This window comes from Mesoplodon bidens (assembly GCF_964165515.1).
Source record: "Mesoplodon bidens genome assembly, chromosome: 9".
Lineage (NCBI taxonomy): Eukaryota > Metazoa > Chordata > Mammalia > Artiodactyla > Ziphiidae > Mesoplodon > Mesoplodon bidens.
Window position 1 is genome coordinate 60,771,570 of NC_138166.1, and position 16,362 is coordinate 60,787,931.

At 46.6% G+C, this 16,362-nt stretch overlaps 1 protein-coding gene and 1 long non-coding RNA gene across 2 annotated transcripts in view; one reads left to right on the forward strand and one right to left on the reverse strand.

Moving 5' to 3' along the window:
• The window catches only part of LOC308622422, a 67,445-nt gene extending 53,446 nt beyond the window's left edge, over window positions 1-13,999 (reverse strand). The window contains exon 1 of the long non-coding RNA XR_014016629.1: window positions 12,974-13,999. This is a non-coding gene — a long non-coding RNA (uncharacterized lncRNA). The remainder of the gene's footprint in view (window positions 1-12,973) is intronic.
• A 134-nt stretch (window positions 14,000-14,133) lies between these two features.
• The window catches only part of GARS1 (glycyl-tRNA synthetase 1), a 40,292-nt gene continuing 38,063 nt past the window's right edge, over window positions 14,134-16,362 (forward strand). The window contains exon 1 of the mRNA XM_081243860.1: window positions 14,134-14,402. Coding sequence (XP_081099986.1) covers window positions 14,181-14,402 — 222 coding nt within the window. The 5' untranslated portion in view covers window positions 14,134-14,180. The remainder of the gene's footprint in view (window positions 14,403-16,362) is intronic.

Consider the following 16,362-nt stretch of genomic DNA (forward strand, 5'->3'; position numbering starts at 1 on the left):
TCTACGTCTGTGTCTTTATTCCAAGACAGGATCTTTTAAGAGAAAGGAGGGGGTGGGAGTTCCCTGGTGGTCCAGTGGCTAGGAGTTGGGCTTTCACTGCCATGGGCCTGGGGTTCAATCCCTGGTTGGGGAACTGAAATCCCGCAAACCACGCGGCACAGCCAAAAAAAAAAAAAGAGAGAGAAGGAAGGGGGTTAAAAAATGGGCTGGAGAATGGCCCCTGGACTGGGCGCTGGCTGATGGTGGACCCCAGTGAGAGCAGTGTGGGCAGGGCACCCTGGTTTAGCACCGTGGGCCTCTCCCTGTCTGTCTCTGGGATCCTCGAGGGCCCTGGTCTCAGGCCATGCTTGCTGCTCCTTAAAGGTGCTCTCAAGCTTCCCCAGCTCATCCTTTTGACCAAGTCGGACTGATTCTCCCAAATTCAGCTCGAGCTCAGCTCTTCAGAGAGGCCCAGCAGGCCAGCTTCTTGATCCCAAAGAGGAGGAGCGATTCCCGCGGCACTCGGTGTGTTCTTTCCTCGGTCAATCACTTATCACGCTGTTGCCTTCGCAGGCTTGTCTCCTGCTCCAGTCTGTGAACTCCTTTAAATCAGGGACTTTGGTTTATACATCTCTGTGTTCCAAGCACTCAGCACAGGGCCTGGCCTTGAAAGGAGCTCAGTGCACACAAATGGATCAATGTCTGCAGGGGCGCACTTGTGATTCTTCTGTGAGAGGAGAATGCGATCTGGTTGCCATGGTGCTGAGAGAGAGATTTCTCCACCTGCTGTTTTCAAAAGGAACAAGTCACAGTGAGCTGACTGCATTCGGGCATCTGGCCAGCAGGATCTGCAGAATCCAGCAGGATGGATGCCGTGCTAACCCTGAGATGGCCGAGACACTTTTCCAGCTATGCAGACCTTTCTGCCCTTTTCTCCCAGGCAGGTAAGCTGTCAAGTACCAACAAAGAATTGCCTTCTTTCTGTCCTTGGCAGATTTAAAGGGCTCCTCTTTGGCCAATATTCCCTTAGCTCTCATGGCAGTTTTTTCTCTCCCCTTGCACTGTTCTTTCTACCTCCTTGCCCACTGCTACCCTAAGACAGGGGCTTCCAAACTATAGCCTGTGGGCCAAATCCTCAGAGGACCTCAGTCTTTTCCTAAAGGCTGTCTTCACCTGATTGGATGAGGCGCACCCACATGGTGGAGATTTACTTTACTCGAAGTCGACTGATTTAAATGTTAATCTCATCTAAAAAATTCCTTCATAGCCACATCCAGATGTGTCTGACCAAATATCTGGACACTGTGGCCTAGCCAAGGTGACACAAAATTAAACATCCCACTGTATGACCCAGTGCTGGTCAACGGGATGTCAGCAGAAGTTGTTGAGCAGGGAGGGCTCCTGAAGAGGGAGGCAGCTATGCTTGCCCACATCCTGTTATTTCTTCCTCATCCTTCCTGCCCAAGAGGTGAGCCTGGTGATTGGCACTTCACGAGCCATCTTGAACTCGCCCTGGAAAAGTCAAGAGAAGCTCAAAGAACTCAGCCCCAATATCCTCAAGCCTCGCATCTGCCCTGGACTTGTCACCTTTGGGCTTCTTCTTAGACGAGAGAAAAATAGAGCACTGTGTTATCATGCCTGTTTTTCATGTCTCTGTTACTTGCGGCCAGAAGCAATTCCTGACTAATACTCTCTGCTTCTTGGCCATTCAGACCTCTCTCAGGTCTGAGCATTCTTGAGCCTGGCCCCCAGGCTCCCACTGAGACTCCCGGATGCCCTTCCAGTAGGTGTCCTGTCATTTGGGCTAGCCTGAATGGGATCTTGTTTGTATCCAAGAACTCTCCCCGGTATAAAGCATAAGCCAGGTGGGAAGGACTAAGGGGATTAGGGGCATGATGGGGGTGAGGGGGCAGTGGAGATGAAAGAAAATGTTCCAGGTAGAGATATGAGTATGTGCAGAGGCCAAAGGTGAAAGACCATGCCTCCTGCAGGATAGTAAGGCTGGATCATAGAGTGCAAGGGAGGACTGGCTAGAGTGAGGCTGAGAGGTAGGCTATGGTGAGAATGGATTTTCACCCCAAGGGTAAGGGGAGTCGTGGGCAGGTTTTATGTGTGTATGTATAGGTCACATGACCATATTTCCAAACTGGGAAGCTCACTGTAATTGTAGCAAGGAGAGAGGATTACAAGGGGCCAGTCTGAAGACAGCAACCTGTTGCAGGGATGCAGGTAGGGAATGACGGAGGCAGTGGGGAAAGAAGAAACAAATTTTAGAGAGGTTTGGAGATAAAAGAGTGAAGAACTATATTTGGAGGGTAAAGGAGAAAAAGATGTCAAGTTCAGAATCAAGAATTCTGTCCTGATGAATGGATAAAGAAGATGTGGTATATATACACAATGCAGTATTACTCAGCCATAAAAAAGAATGAAATATTGCCATTTGCCATAACATAAGTGGACTTACAGAACATCATACTAAGTTAAGTAAGACAGAGAAGGACAAGATTATATGATATCACTTATACATGGAATCTAAAAAATAATATGAATGAATTTATTGACAAAACAGACACAGACTCACAGAAAACAAACGTATGGTTACCAAAGGGGAAAGGTGAGGGGAGGGATAAATTAGGAGTTTGGGATTAACAGATACACACTACTTATATATAAAATAGACAAATAACAAGGATTTACTGTATAGCACAGGGAACTATACTCAGTATCTTATAAACTTACAATGGAAAAGAATCTGGAAAAAAAAATATATATATACACAATTGAATCACTTTGCTGTACACCTGAAACTAACATAATACTGTAAATCAACTATACTCCAATAAAAAAAAGAATTCTGTCTTGAGCACCCAGATGGATACCATTTTTTCCCTCCAGCAGGCAGTTTATCATCCTCACACCACACCCCTGTACCTGTGGAAGTGTTCTCGGACCAAAGAACACACCATCTCTCATATCTCCCCAAAGAACACACCATCTCTCATCTCTCCCCTGGAGCCACAATGGTCACAGCCTTTCAGATGGTCTCAGGCTGCATCATCAAAGGTATTGAGTTCAGAACAAGGCAAGTGATGCTCCTGCCCTCTTGACTCTGGTTAGAACATATACCAGGTGTATTGTGTCTAGTCTTGGTCCCTAACCACAAAGAGAAGTGTAATAACTGGAGCTTGTCCAGGTAAGGCGACCATCAGGAAACCACAGCAATGAGCATGCTCTGAGGGACCGGGGGACCAGACAACTTTTAAGGGGATGAGCCTCCTGTGCATAAATGTCTAAAGGCGGAGGGAGCAGAGGGTTCTGAGTGGCCCTAGGACACAGCAAGGACTGCTGGGCCGAAGCTGTAGGGATGCAGATTTTTGCAACGTAAAAACCTTCTCTGGGTCAGAGTTGCCCCGCGTGGACAGGAAGCCTGGGGACGGAATGAACAGCCCATGCTGAGAGGGGTCTGGAGGGCAGCCGAGGGGTTCCCCCTCCCAGATGCCAGGGACATGTGGAACAGGGACCACAGCTCACATGCCCACAGGTGCCAGGTGAGGCACTCGGTGGAGCGGTCCAGCTAAAGGTACAAAAATTCAAAATGAAAACCAATGGCAGCAACAGTGAACACTGTGCATATGGAACAAAGTCTGCTGCAGAGGTGGGACCGAGAGAATGCACAGCCTCTGCCCAGGAATGTGGGGCGGCATGTATTATTTCCTGGGGCTGCCATAACCAAGTACCCCAAACTGGGTGGCTTCAGAGAAACTTATCATCTCTCAGTTCTGGAGGCTAGAAGTCCAAAATCAAAGTGATGGTGGGGTCGTGCTCCCTCTGAAGCTTCTGAGGAAGGATCCTTCCAGCTTCTAGCAGCCCCAGGTGTTTCTTGGCTTCTGGCAGCATGACTCCAATCTCTGCCTCTGTCTCCACGTGGCCATCTTCCCCGTGTTTCCCTCTTCTTACAGACACCAGTCACATTGGAGTAGACGTCCACCCTCCTCCAGTAGGAACGCATCTTAACTTAATGAGTTACACCTGCCCTGATCCTATTTCCAAATGAGGTCATATTCTGAGGTGACCTTGTCTTTGTGAGGGACACAATTCAAACCATAACTGGGAGTCTGAGGTCCCGTCCAGCTGGAGACGTGTCAACCTAGAGGTAGCCGCTAGCTTTGGTGAATGTCTGATTTTGCTGTCTTGTCTTCCCAGCTTGCGTAAGCTTTCTCCTCCCCACCTAACTGGCAAGGCCAGAGCCCCACTGATATTTAGGGACTGACCCACCCTCTCTCTGCCGGACAGGTGTAGAGCGTCGGGATGCCTTAAGGAAGGGCTGAGAAGGGGCTCCAGGGCTTCCCTGCAGTCACTCTCTGGGGCCTGGATCTCTGGTGCCCAGAACTCTGGCTCAGAGGCTACTTCCCGCACGAAGGCCCCAGAAGGCTGGGCCTGCATAGGGCTGTCACAGTGCTCACTCTGCTTAGCTGCTGGTTTGTGGGGAGATGCTCCCCTCTGCTGGGCAGAGGGAAATCTGCTGTCCTTCCATTTCTTAGGGGTTTGTCTCCCTAAGTCACAAGTTCACAAACCCATAGTAAACACAGTCAGGGGCCAGAGGTCAGCAGGGCCAGTTCCCCCATTTTTCAGTGGGGGAGATTGAGGCTGGAGAGGGGAAAGGCCTTGTCTAAGGCCACACAGAGACCAGACATGTGCCGCCTCCCTCCCACACCAAGGTCTGGGAAGCATCTCTTAGGATCCTGGAGGCGCGGGCTGGAAGAAAGCCAGGGTGGGGCTCCTGGGAAGTCTGCATACAGCTGAGCTCGGAGGAAAAATGGCCAGATAAGGAGAAGGCAAAGAAGGTGGGCACCTTACTTCAAGTACAGGCATCAGAAAGCTGGACAGATACTGACCCGGCGAAGAGAACCAGGACCGCCAGTCAGTCCACTCACTCTGGATGATTCCCCATCAGCCTGTGTGAGTGATCCCAGCATAGCCTAACTCCATACTCCTAAGAAGTCATGTACATACAGAACTTTTGTATATCAGATGCTCTTTTTACCCTCTCCCTCCTTCTCCTGTGTCCCAGATACCCTGACCATCTTTCTCATACGTGGCCCAGTGGTAGCACAGTAGTTAGGGCAAGTTTACTGCTCTAACAGATAGGCCAGAAGGTACCATAGCTCAAATGCAATGGAAACTTACTTTTTGCTTGTGTCAACAGTTCACGGAGTTTATCAGAAAGGGTTGGGACGAGGGGGCTCTGTCCCCCATAGTCACTCAGGGACCAGGCTCTGCCGTCTTTAACATATGGACATCGAGAGACAATCAGCAGAAAAGGGAAGAGCGTAGAGGATGGCACACAGGAGTTCTCCTAAGCCAGGCTGGGAAGTGGTGTACAGTAAATTTTAGTCATGTTCCATAAGCTAGAACGCAAAGGATCCAGAAAGGACAAGAAAAACCCGGGTTACATGGTGATCTGTTGGGAGGTGTGGCAAGAATACACAAGATGGGGCTTCCCTGGTGGCGCAGTGGTTGGGAGTCCGCCTGCCGATGCAGGGGACACGGGTTCGTGCCCCGGTCCGGGAAGATCCCACATGCTGCGGAGCGGCTGGGCCCGTGAGCCATGGCCGCTGGGCCTGCACGTCCAGAGCCTGTGCTCCGCAACAGGAGAGGCCATGACAGTGAGAGGCCCACGTACTGCAAAAAAAAAAAAAAAAAAAAGAATACACCTCACAGACCTCCTACCACAGCTGCTGCTCTTTGGAATCCATGACAGAGCTTGTGCCAAAGTACGCCTCCTACAGGCTGTTCCTTGCCAGTAACTGAGGGTAGTTGATGCACTAAGGCAGCTGGTTTCTTGAAGTACAGCAGACTCCTGTATTGTCAACTTTCGTCCCAGAACTCCCAGTGGCTTTGCTGAACCTTCCTTAGACTATGTGGCAAGTTAGGATGCTTCACCCAACTGTCATTCCCTCTTTCCTTCCCTCGGGGTCAGACTTGCGTCATGGTCTGGTGGTTCTCCCAGTCTCCCTGGCTTCCTCCTGCTTTCCTTTCACATAGGTGTTTCTCTTAATAAAATCCTTGCTCACTCAATCCCATCTTGGTGTCTGCATCTTGGAGGACTCAGTCTAGCACAGGAGACTACTCCTTGGTATTCTGACTACCCCAACTCTCGTTGGGGTCATTTAACCCAGGTGGTGAAGATGGACTAGACTTGTTTGAACAAGAGATGCTCTGGGTAATCCCAGAACCTGCTAATTTCATATAGAGGTACCAGGGGTTAGGATTTCAACATACTTTTTTGGGGGGAGGTGCAATTCAACTCATAACAGTCTCCACCTTTGGTTGGGCCTCCAATACTGGCCTGACTCCTGTCCACATTTCCCCAACAGGGTTACTCTACTGTTCTTCACAAGGGCTTTTCCAAACCTTCTCCACCCTCTTCAACATTTCAGCCCTGCAACTTTCCCTTTCATATTCAACAAATGACTTTACCCACCCCTTCACAGAAAAACAGACACCGGCAGAAGGGGGGTCCCTTAACCTCACGCCGTGTCTGCCTCTCACTTTCTCCATCTGAAGGCTTTTCCTGTCCTCCTCACCATGTTCTTCCTCAAGTCTAATCTATGTTCTCTTTTTTGGATCCCTTTCCTCTGATGCGGGAACCCTGCACGTCTCCCAATTTTCTCCACATCAGGAAATGACACCACAGTCTACCCCACTGGCTCACGCTAAAATATCTACAAGCCCATCTTTATTATTTGCTTTTCCTGACTCTCCTTCATCCTCCAACACAACTCATTGACAGCATGTCTGATTTGCTTTACCTTCAGAATATTTCCTAAATCCAACCCCTTTCAATATCACCACTATTACTACTCTGATCTAGGCAATCTAATGGGCAACTATGGGTAACTACCTCTTACCTGGTCTCACCACCTCCACTCGTCTTATTTCAGCCCAATCTCCACACACAGCCAGAATGATCATCTTAAAAGACACATTAGACCATTCACTCCCCTGCTTCAAATGTTTCAATGACTTCCCTTTGCACTGAAAATAAATAATTGTTTTTTTAACCATGGCCAACAAGGTCTACATGATCTGGTCTCTGTTTACTTCTCTGATCTTATTTCATGCTTCTCTCCTCTTCACTCACAACATTCCAGGCACGTGGGTTTTCTCACTGTTCTTTACACAGGCCAAGTAGGTAATACTATTACCTCAGATCTTCTCGTGGCTGATTCCTTGTCATCGTTATAGCCTTCAAATGTCACCTCCTGAAAGAGGCCTGACCATCTATCTACAGACCACCTTTACCCCAGATCATGCTCTATACAATTTCTCCACTTTGTTATTTTTAGAGTCTTTACCACTGTCTGAAACTATTTACAAATCAGCTCATTTTTATCTTGCCAGTCTGGTCCCAAAGAACATAAGCTCCTTGTGAACAGGAAGTCTGTCTGCCTTGTTCATTGCTGTCCCTCCAGTGTCTAGAACAATGTCTGGCACCTAGTAGGCACTCTGTAAATGTCACTGAATGACTATGTGACAGGTGCCAGGGTTTTTAAGCAGCATGAAAGATTCAGGGAGGCCACTGTCTCACTGCTGGGACATTCACTGAACAAGTCCTAAGAAGTCCCTTGAAGGCCAATCGTTAGGTCACTTGCATGCCAAGCTGGAACACAGGAATCCTTTCAAAGGCTAGGAGTCCTGGCACTTGGATCCAGCCTCCCTAGGGGTGCTGCATAAGCGTTTCTCACCGAGACCCTGGCACTGTGGCCAGAACGGTGTTTTGGAACACTTGCTGCTCTCCGTTTCTTGAGATCCACAGATGTTGGTTCCCTGTCTCAGAGAAAATCCTGCCACTCTAGCCACTTCTGCTCCTCACTTTCCAAGCCCCTGGTTGGCCATCTTTCCCCACACCCCCTAATTTAACAGTGTTAGAAGATAAAAGTTGTCCTTTAACTATGCCCTGGGAATCAAGGAGGGAAGGAAAGGGAAGCAGTTTTCCTTCCTCTTGATGCTTCCACACCAGAAAAATCAAAATAGAAATTAACCTGATGATAAACCACTCTGCCTCAGCCATAGACAATTTCACTCAGGTTTCAAGGGACCTTGCCTCCGTATTTTTAGAGGACAGAAGCTGAAATAAATCTTTGCTAAGGCAGGCTGGAGGTTGAGGCAAAACTTTGTTAATGACCCAGGAGCCAGAAAAGAAAGTCAGTGAGAGAGAATCAAGGAAGCTAGATCAGCTGGATCACAGGGGGTGTTCACTCACCCTGCATTTAAAATCTTTTTCAGGCCATCTCCCTGCTTTAGCCCCCATTAGAGCTGCCTGCACCTAAGGGAAGAAGACCCAGAAAATCAAGCCTTGGAGACCTCTGCGTCTCAAGTAAAAGGTAAATGTTTATCGAACGACTGTATGACAGGTTCCTGGCTCTTCTGTACATAGTAACGAGATTCAAGGAGGACACTATTCTTTCTGCTGTGACACTGTCACTGTCAAAGCCCCACAAGGTCTCTTGAAGGCCAACAGTTTGGCCACTCACTTCTCAAGAAAAGGGACTGTATGGTCAATTCAGGGGAGAACCCTGTATTAGCTATCTACTTTTTGTGTAACAAATGACCCCAAAATCTATCAGCTTAAAAAACAACAAATATCGGGACTCCCCTGGCAGTCCAGGGGTTAGGACTCCACAGTTGCACTGCCGGGGCCTGGGTTCCATCCCTGGTCGGGGAACTGAGATCCCACAAGACATGGGGCGGGGCCAAAAAAAAGCCCCCAACCCCCCAAAAAACCAACAAAAAAGAAAACCAACAAATATTTATTACCTCACAGGGTTTTTTTGTTTTTGTTTTTGTTTTTTTGCGGTACGCGGGCCTCTCACTGTTGTGGCCTCTCCCGTTGTGGAGCACTGGCTCCGGACGCGCAGGCTCAGCGGCCATGGCTCACGGGCCCAGCCGCTCCGCGGCATGTGGGATCCTCTTGGACCGGGGCATGAACCCGCGTCCCCTGCATCGGCAGGCGGACTCTCAACCACTGCGCCACCAGGGAAGCCCTACCTCACAGTTTCTGTAGGTCAGAAATTTGGGAGCAGTTTAGCTGGGTGGTTCTGGATTAGGACCTTCCAGAAGGTTGGAGTCAAGATGTTGGCTGGTGCTGCAGTCTGCTGAAGGCCAGACTGGGGCTAGGAACTTGTTTCCTAGGTGGCTCACTCACTTGGCTTATGGTAGGAGGATTCAGCTCTGCATTGGTCATTGGCACTAATCATAAAAAAGCTGGAGTGCCTATACTCACGTGAGACTAAATAGGTTTAAAGATAAGAGGTATATTTAGAGATGAACATTTCATAATAACAAAAATGTCATTTGGCAAGAAGATGTAACAATTACAAATGTGTATGTGCTGAATAAATTCAAAATATGTGAAGCAAACGTGACAGAACTAAAGGGAGAAATAGACAAATTCACAATCATAGAGATTTTAACATCCTCTCAGTTACTGATAGAACCAGTAGACAAAAAAATTAATAATGAAGAAGATCTGAACAGCATCATGAACCACCTTGTCTAAATGACATTTATAAAACACTACACATAACAACTGCATAATGCACGTTCTTTTTAAGGCATGGAACGGTCACCAAGGTACGCCATGTGTTGGGTCATAAAACTGATCGGAGTCAGCAAATTTCAAAAGTTTTTCCCAAAGCACAGAGGAATTAAACTAGAAAGTAATTCTAAAAATAATAAGATATGTTTAAAAGCCCCAACTATTTGGAAATTAAATAATGCTCCCTCAAGAACTAATAGGTCAAAGAAGAAATCATAAGGAAAATTAGAATTTTGGACTAAATGGAAATAAAATCAACATCAAATTTTGGGGATTCAACTAGAACAGTACTTAGAGGCATATCTATAGTTTTAAATGTTTGATTTAGGAAAGAAGAAAGGTTTACAATAAATTATCTAGGTTTCTACCTTGAGAAGCCAGAAAAAGAAGGGCAATTTAGACCCAAATTAAGTAAAAGGAAAAATTATAAAGATAAAAGTAGAAATCAATATAATAGAAAATGGACAAAACAATAGAGGGTATTAACAGAGCCCAGGAGGGAACTTTGTGAGGTGAGGGAAGTGCTCATTATCTTGTTTGGGATGTGGGTTATAAGTGGGAATTCCTTTGTTAAAATCCATTGAACAGGGCTTCCCTGGTGGCGCAGTGGTTGAGAGTCCGCCTACCGATGCAGGGGACACGGGTTCGTGCCCCGGTCCGGGAGGATCCCGCGTGCCGCGGAGCGGCTGGGCCCGTGAGCCGTGGCCGCTGAGCCTGCGCGTCCGGAGCCTGTGCTCCACAACAGGAGAGGCCACAACAGTGAGAGGCCCGCGTACCGCAAAAAAAAAAAAAAAAAAAAAAAAAAAATCCATTGAACTATGCTTAACATTTGTGCATTACAATGTATGCAAATTTCACTCCTTCAAATAAAGAACTTTAATAAAGAAAGAAAAAAATATGACCACGTGTAGACAGTGCTAGGGCCTCTTCCAGAGCCTTGAGAGAGTGCATCCAAATGAGCAGGTTCCCATGCTCACTGAAAGCTTCACCAGCTTCATGAGTTGCATGGCAAAACTGCCACTCCCCTCCACTCCCTGCCCCAGACTCATATTCTGGTCTCCACTCTCAGTAGTTGTGTGACCGTAGCTGTTTAATATCTTAGTGTCTTGAATCCTGAATTTGTAAAATGGGAATTATTATGTATCCTGTCTCACTGGATTGGTGAGTAAATTACACAAGATAACTCAGGACACTAACTGATACCTAGTAAGCGTTCAAAGAATATAAGCCATTATTACTATCTTGCAGAAGTAGTTTCCTAAGGAAAACCACTTAGGAAATTCTACTAAGGGCCATGTGGACCTAATGGAGTGTCCTGAGCAGAGGTGCAACAAGCACAGCTTTGCCTTTTAGAAGTACTCACTGAGGCAGCAGTGGGGAGGATGAACTGGAGCGGGGAAAGGACAGATTTGGAGACTAGTGATGAGACTGTCCTCACACGAACATAGATGAGACATTACTGACCTAAAGAATTTTGAAAAAGATGTAACTGTATTCAAAGTGTACAGAATTTGAACGTACATAAAAATGTAACTAAGAGTATGTGTAAAAATTTTAATTGCTTTTCATATAGAAAACTATTAATATAAATTCAAAATTACCTTTAAAATACAGCCAAGGGGCTTCCCTGGTGGCGCAGTGGTTGGGAATCCGCCTGCCAATGCAGGGGAAATGGGTTCGAGCCCTGGTCTGCGAAGATCCCACATGCCGCGGAGCAACTGGGCCCGTGCGCCACAACTACTGAGCCTGCGCGTCTGGAGCTTGTGCTCCGCAACAAGAGAGGCCAGATAGTGAGAGGCCCGCGTACCGCGATAAAGAGTGGCCCCTGCTTGCCGCAACTAGAGAAAGCGCTCACACAGAAACGAAGACCCAACACAGCCAAATATAATGAATAAATTAATTAATTAAAAAATACAGCCAAATAAAAATTACGCTTAATAAATATCAAATTTTGAAATAAAAGTTTTAAAAATGCAAATAATTGTAAAATTTGTATGGAAATACAAAAGACCCTGAATAACCAAAACGATCTTGAGAAAGAAAAACAGAGCTGGAGGAATCATGCTCCCTGACTTCAGACTTTACTATATAAAGCTACAGTAATCAAAACATAGTACTGGCACAAAAACAGAGAGATCAGTGGAACAGGATAGGGAGCCCAGAAATAAACCCACACACTTACGGTCAACTAATCTATGACAAAGGAGGCAAGAATATACACTGGAGAAAAGATAGTCTCTTCAATAAATGGTTCTGGGAAAATCAGACAGCTATATATAAAAGAATGAAATTAGAACATTCCCTCACACCATATACAAAAATAAAATCAAAATGTATTAAAGACCTAAATGTAAGACCAGAAACCACAAAACTCCTAGAGGAAAACACAGGCAGAACACTCTTTGACATAAATTGTAGCAATATTTTTTTTGGATCTGTCTCCTAAAGCAAAGGAAATAAAAGCAAAAACAAACAAATGGGACCTAATTAAACTTAAAAGCTTTTGCACAACAAAGCAAACCGTCGACAAAACAAAAAGAAACCTACTGAATAGGAGAAATATTTGCAATGATATGACTGTTAAAGGTTAATATCCAACATATATAAACAGCTCATACAACTCAAGATCAAAAAAAAAAAAAAAGCAAAAACCCAAAGAACCCTATTAAAAAAATGGGCAGAAGAACTGAATAGACATTTCTCCGAAGAGGAAAAGCAGATGGCCAACAGGCACTTGAAAAGATGCTCAACATCGCTAATCATCAGGGAAATGCAAACCAAAACCACAATGAGATATCACCTCTCACCTGCCAGAATGGTTATCATCAAAAAGAATACAGATAACAAATGTTGGCGAGGAGGTGAAGAAAAGGAAACCCTCATATACTGTTGGTGGGAATGTAAATTGGTGCAGCCACTGTGGAAAATAGTATGGAGGTTTCTCAGAAAACTAAAATATCACTTATATGTGGAATCTAAAAAAGTAAACAAACTAGTGACTATAAGAAAAGAAATAGACTCACAGATATAGAGAACAAACTATTGGTTACCATTGGGGAGAGAGAAGGGGGAGGGGCAATATAGTGGCAAGGGATTAACAGGTACAAACTATTAGGTATAAAATAAGCTTCAAGGATATATTGTACAACACGGAGAACATAGCCAGTATTTTATAATAACTATAAATGGAGTATAACCTTTAAAAACTGTGAATCACTGTCTTGTACACCTGTAACTTATATAATATTGTATATCAACTATACTTCAATTAAAATTTTTTTAATTACCTATTAAAATAAAGCCAAATAAAAATTCTGACTAGTAAATATCAAATCTTGAAATAAAAGTTTTAAAAATACAAATTGTTTAATATTGCAGAAGGTCCTTCTGTACCTGCTCTGCTTATGGTAAATTGTGTGTACTTCTCCAGAACCACAAACCGGAACAGGAAGAGAATATGAAATTTCACAGTTCTGGGAAAGGCGACTTCACTCTGTTGAGCTTGTCTACTCTTGTATACTCCTGGGGTGGAACTGCTGGCCACCCATAAGGTGTGTATGGTTGGCTTCAGTAGCTACTGTCAAAGAGTTCTCCAAAGCGGCTGTACAAATCCACATTCCTCTCAGCTGTGTGGGAGAGTCCCAGAGCATCACTTTGCACTTTCCATCATTTCCATTTTAGGCATTCTGGTGGGTGTGTGCAATGCTATTTCTATAACTAATACATTCTTTATCCAGCTTTTGCAGTCAACCCGCCCTTGGGGCAGGAGGGAGGGAAGAAGCCATTTCCGGAGGGTCCATCAGCGGGGGCCTAACTACAAGAGGGAGGTCAGCTGAAGCAAGGCCAGGCGGAGGGAATCCCAGGCACCTGGACGCTCATCTCCACTCTCCGGCACATTATCTTTTCCCAGCCTTTTCTCATCTCTGCTGATTCAAATCTTGTTCGCCCTTCAAAGGCTGGCCAGCACTGATCTTCTCCAAAAAGCCCGTCGTTCTTCCCCTTCCTTTCCCCAACGTTTGTCTTGACATTGGAAGGCATGGATGGGTGAAGGTGGGCAAATCATTAACCTCTCTTGATCTGTTTCCTTATCGGAGGTTCATCTGAGCTGAGCAACACTGAGTCTAAGTCCTTATCTGATGTGATGTCTAATGAGCCTTTAAGAACCAGGGGGCGAAAGAACACAAACAGAAGTGTGTACTCCCGTCGGTCGGCCAGGGCGTCAGTGCCCCTGTACAAGCCTGTGCTCTGAATGTCCTCGTGAGCTTCGGTCAGCATGTGTCGGATGGAGCTGCGTCCTTGAAGGCCCACTGACACATAATCGTGCAAATCTGTTCGTTGGGGGGGGGGTCTACCTGGGACCTCGCAGCCCTCCCGTACGCCCACGGTGGGGCAAGCCCTCTCGGGGTTCTGAGGGATGCCGGGTCCTTCCGGGATTTTGTGTCGAATCGGCTGGTGGCGACCCGACGCCGCGTCGGGGGTGGGGAATGTGCGGCTGCGCGCGCACAGCGGCGTTTACGCGGCGATTTCATCATGCACTCGGCCCGGCCGCGCGCGCCGCTTCCGCCGCCGCCCCCTCCGGACCTCCCAGGGCAGCGGTCTCATGCCCTCTCTGCGCCCGGCGCTGCTTAGAGCTGCCCGCGCCGCTCTGCTGCTGTCGCCGCCACCCCGGCTCCCGGCCCGGCCTCCTCTTCTGCCCTGCCGGCCCATCAGCAAGCCAGCCCGCGCCCCGACCTCGTTCCCCGCTGCCGCATCCCGGAGCAGCATGGATGGTGCGGGGGCTGAGGAGGTGCTGGCACCTCTCAGGCTAGCGGTGCGCCAGCAGGTACCGGCATTCTTCGCCTTCCCCTCAGCCCCAGCTCTCCTCTCCCTGGTCCCCTCCTTCTCCCCCCCTCTCTCTCTCTTCCCCGGGCACCGGTCCACCTCACCGATTATCCCTCTCCTTCATTCTCTGGAAGCTCTTGGTTTCTAGGCATCTTCCTCGCCTTCCCCACGTTGGACCCAAGTCCCCGCGTGCGCCGGCCACCTCCCCTCCGGTGGACCCCTGTCCTCCCCTCTCCTGGGGTGACTTCCTCGGATCCCTCGACGTTCTGCCTCCCTCCTCATGCGATCTGTTCTCCCTTCCCAATCCTTGTTACTGCCCGTACCACTTGCTTCTCCGATGGGGCTGGGATCTGTGACCCTTTGCTTCTCCTCCTGTCCTAGCTCAATAGTCTCAACTGAAGATTTCCAGTCCCTGCTGTGTTCTTTGTGCTTTCTGGGTGGCGAGATTCCTAATTCTTCCCTGATCAATTACGAGCCGAAGCTGCGGGTTCTCTCTTCTCACTGTCTGACTCTTGTTTTTTAATCTTCAAGATGCTTTGAATAGTGTTAACTCCTTGACATCTTCCTTCATTCGGTGCTTAGTTAGCCGAATGGTCCGTTGAGGAAATAAAAATAGTTGAAACGTGGATGTGGGGAGGTGTTGAACTTTTTTTTTTTTTCTTTTCTAATAATGTGAGTTCATCGTCCTTCGCTTCTGTCACCTTTTCTGGGTTCCCCAGAATGAGTGAGCTTTCAGATCGTAAACGTGGGAAGCTGTAAATGTCCCTGAGTGACTCGGTGAAGTCAGCCATCCTTCGTATGGAACATTTTGAAATTTGATTTTGCGGAAGGGAGGGAGGTTTCATGGGCTGGAGAGCTTGGTGATTTAATACAGGCCTCCTTTTCCTAGGGCACTGCATGAATATCAGAATTTAGAGAGGACAAGGAAAAGATTATTTCCAAGGGATTCTCACATCCAGTCAGGTAGAGCCAGAAGCTCGGAATAGGACCCCGGGGATTGATGACCTAGTAGTGAACACCGAATGGGTTTCTCCTGCACGGGCGCCTGATGCAATAACTTGCCTTAGCTATGGAGGGTGGATCCCTCCCTCGGAAATAATTCATTGAGGCAGAGCTGCCGAAAATTCGGCAAATTCTGCCACTTTATCTACTTCTTCCTGGTTTGAGCCTGACTGATTCAGTAGTGTTTTATTCTGAAATTTCACTATGGGCTTAATTTTTTCTTTATTCTTGATACCAAAGCGCTGTGAATGCTTATTCTCCATGTCCCTCCACCCACCCTCCCCAAATGAAATTAGGTGTGGTTCCTTTGTCTTTTCTCTAACTCTCAACTTTTTTTTTTTTTCACTTCACTTTAGAAGGGAGAATACATCTAATTTGGAAAAACATACACCCAAACCCCTCCCTCTGCCACGTTAGCCTGGAACTGCAGTGCAAATTATCCATCTGTAGTAAGACTGTGGAACTAGTTAACTGAAGTAAACTTTGATGATGGAATAGCCTTCCGATGTTATTACTATCTTGTGTATTGTTTATGTTGGCTTGATTGTTAGTTTTTTGGTACTTCAAGGTATTTTTTGAATATGTAAGTTAGTTTATGTAAGTTAGTTTTTGTTTTTTCCCCTAATTTTCCAGGACCACGCATATATTAGTTAACTACCTGGAACTTTGAATCGCACTGAGTCCAGGGTCAATTGGAAGGGAATTTAAAGATCATCTAGTTAAACCGGTTTTTTTTTTCATGGTTTTCTTGTTTGTTTGTTTTTTTGCTTATATGAGGAAATGAGACACACGGTCACTTCTACTCATTCTACATATTTCCACTGTGAAGTTTGTGCAATTGAAGGCATCCTTGGAGTGGGATTTTTTTTTTTTTTTTAGAGGATGTTGGGGGTAGGAGTTTATTAGTTTATTTATTTATTTTTGCTGTGTTGGGTCTTCCTTTCTGTGCGAGGGCTTTC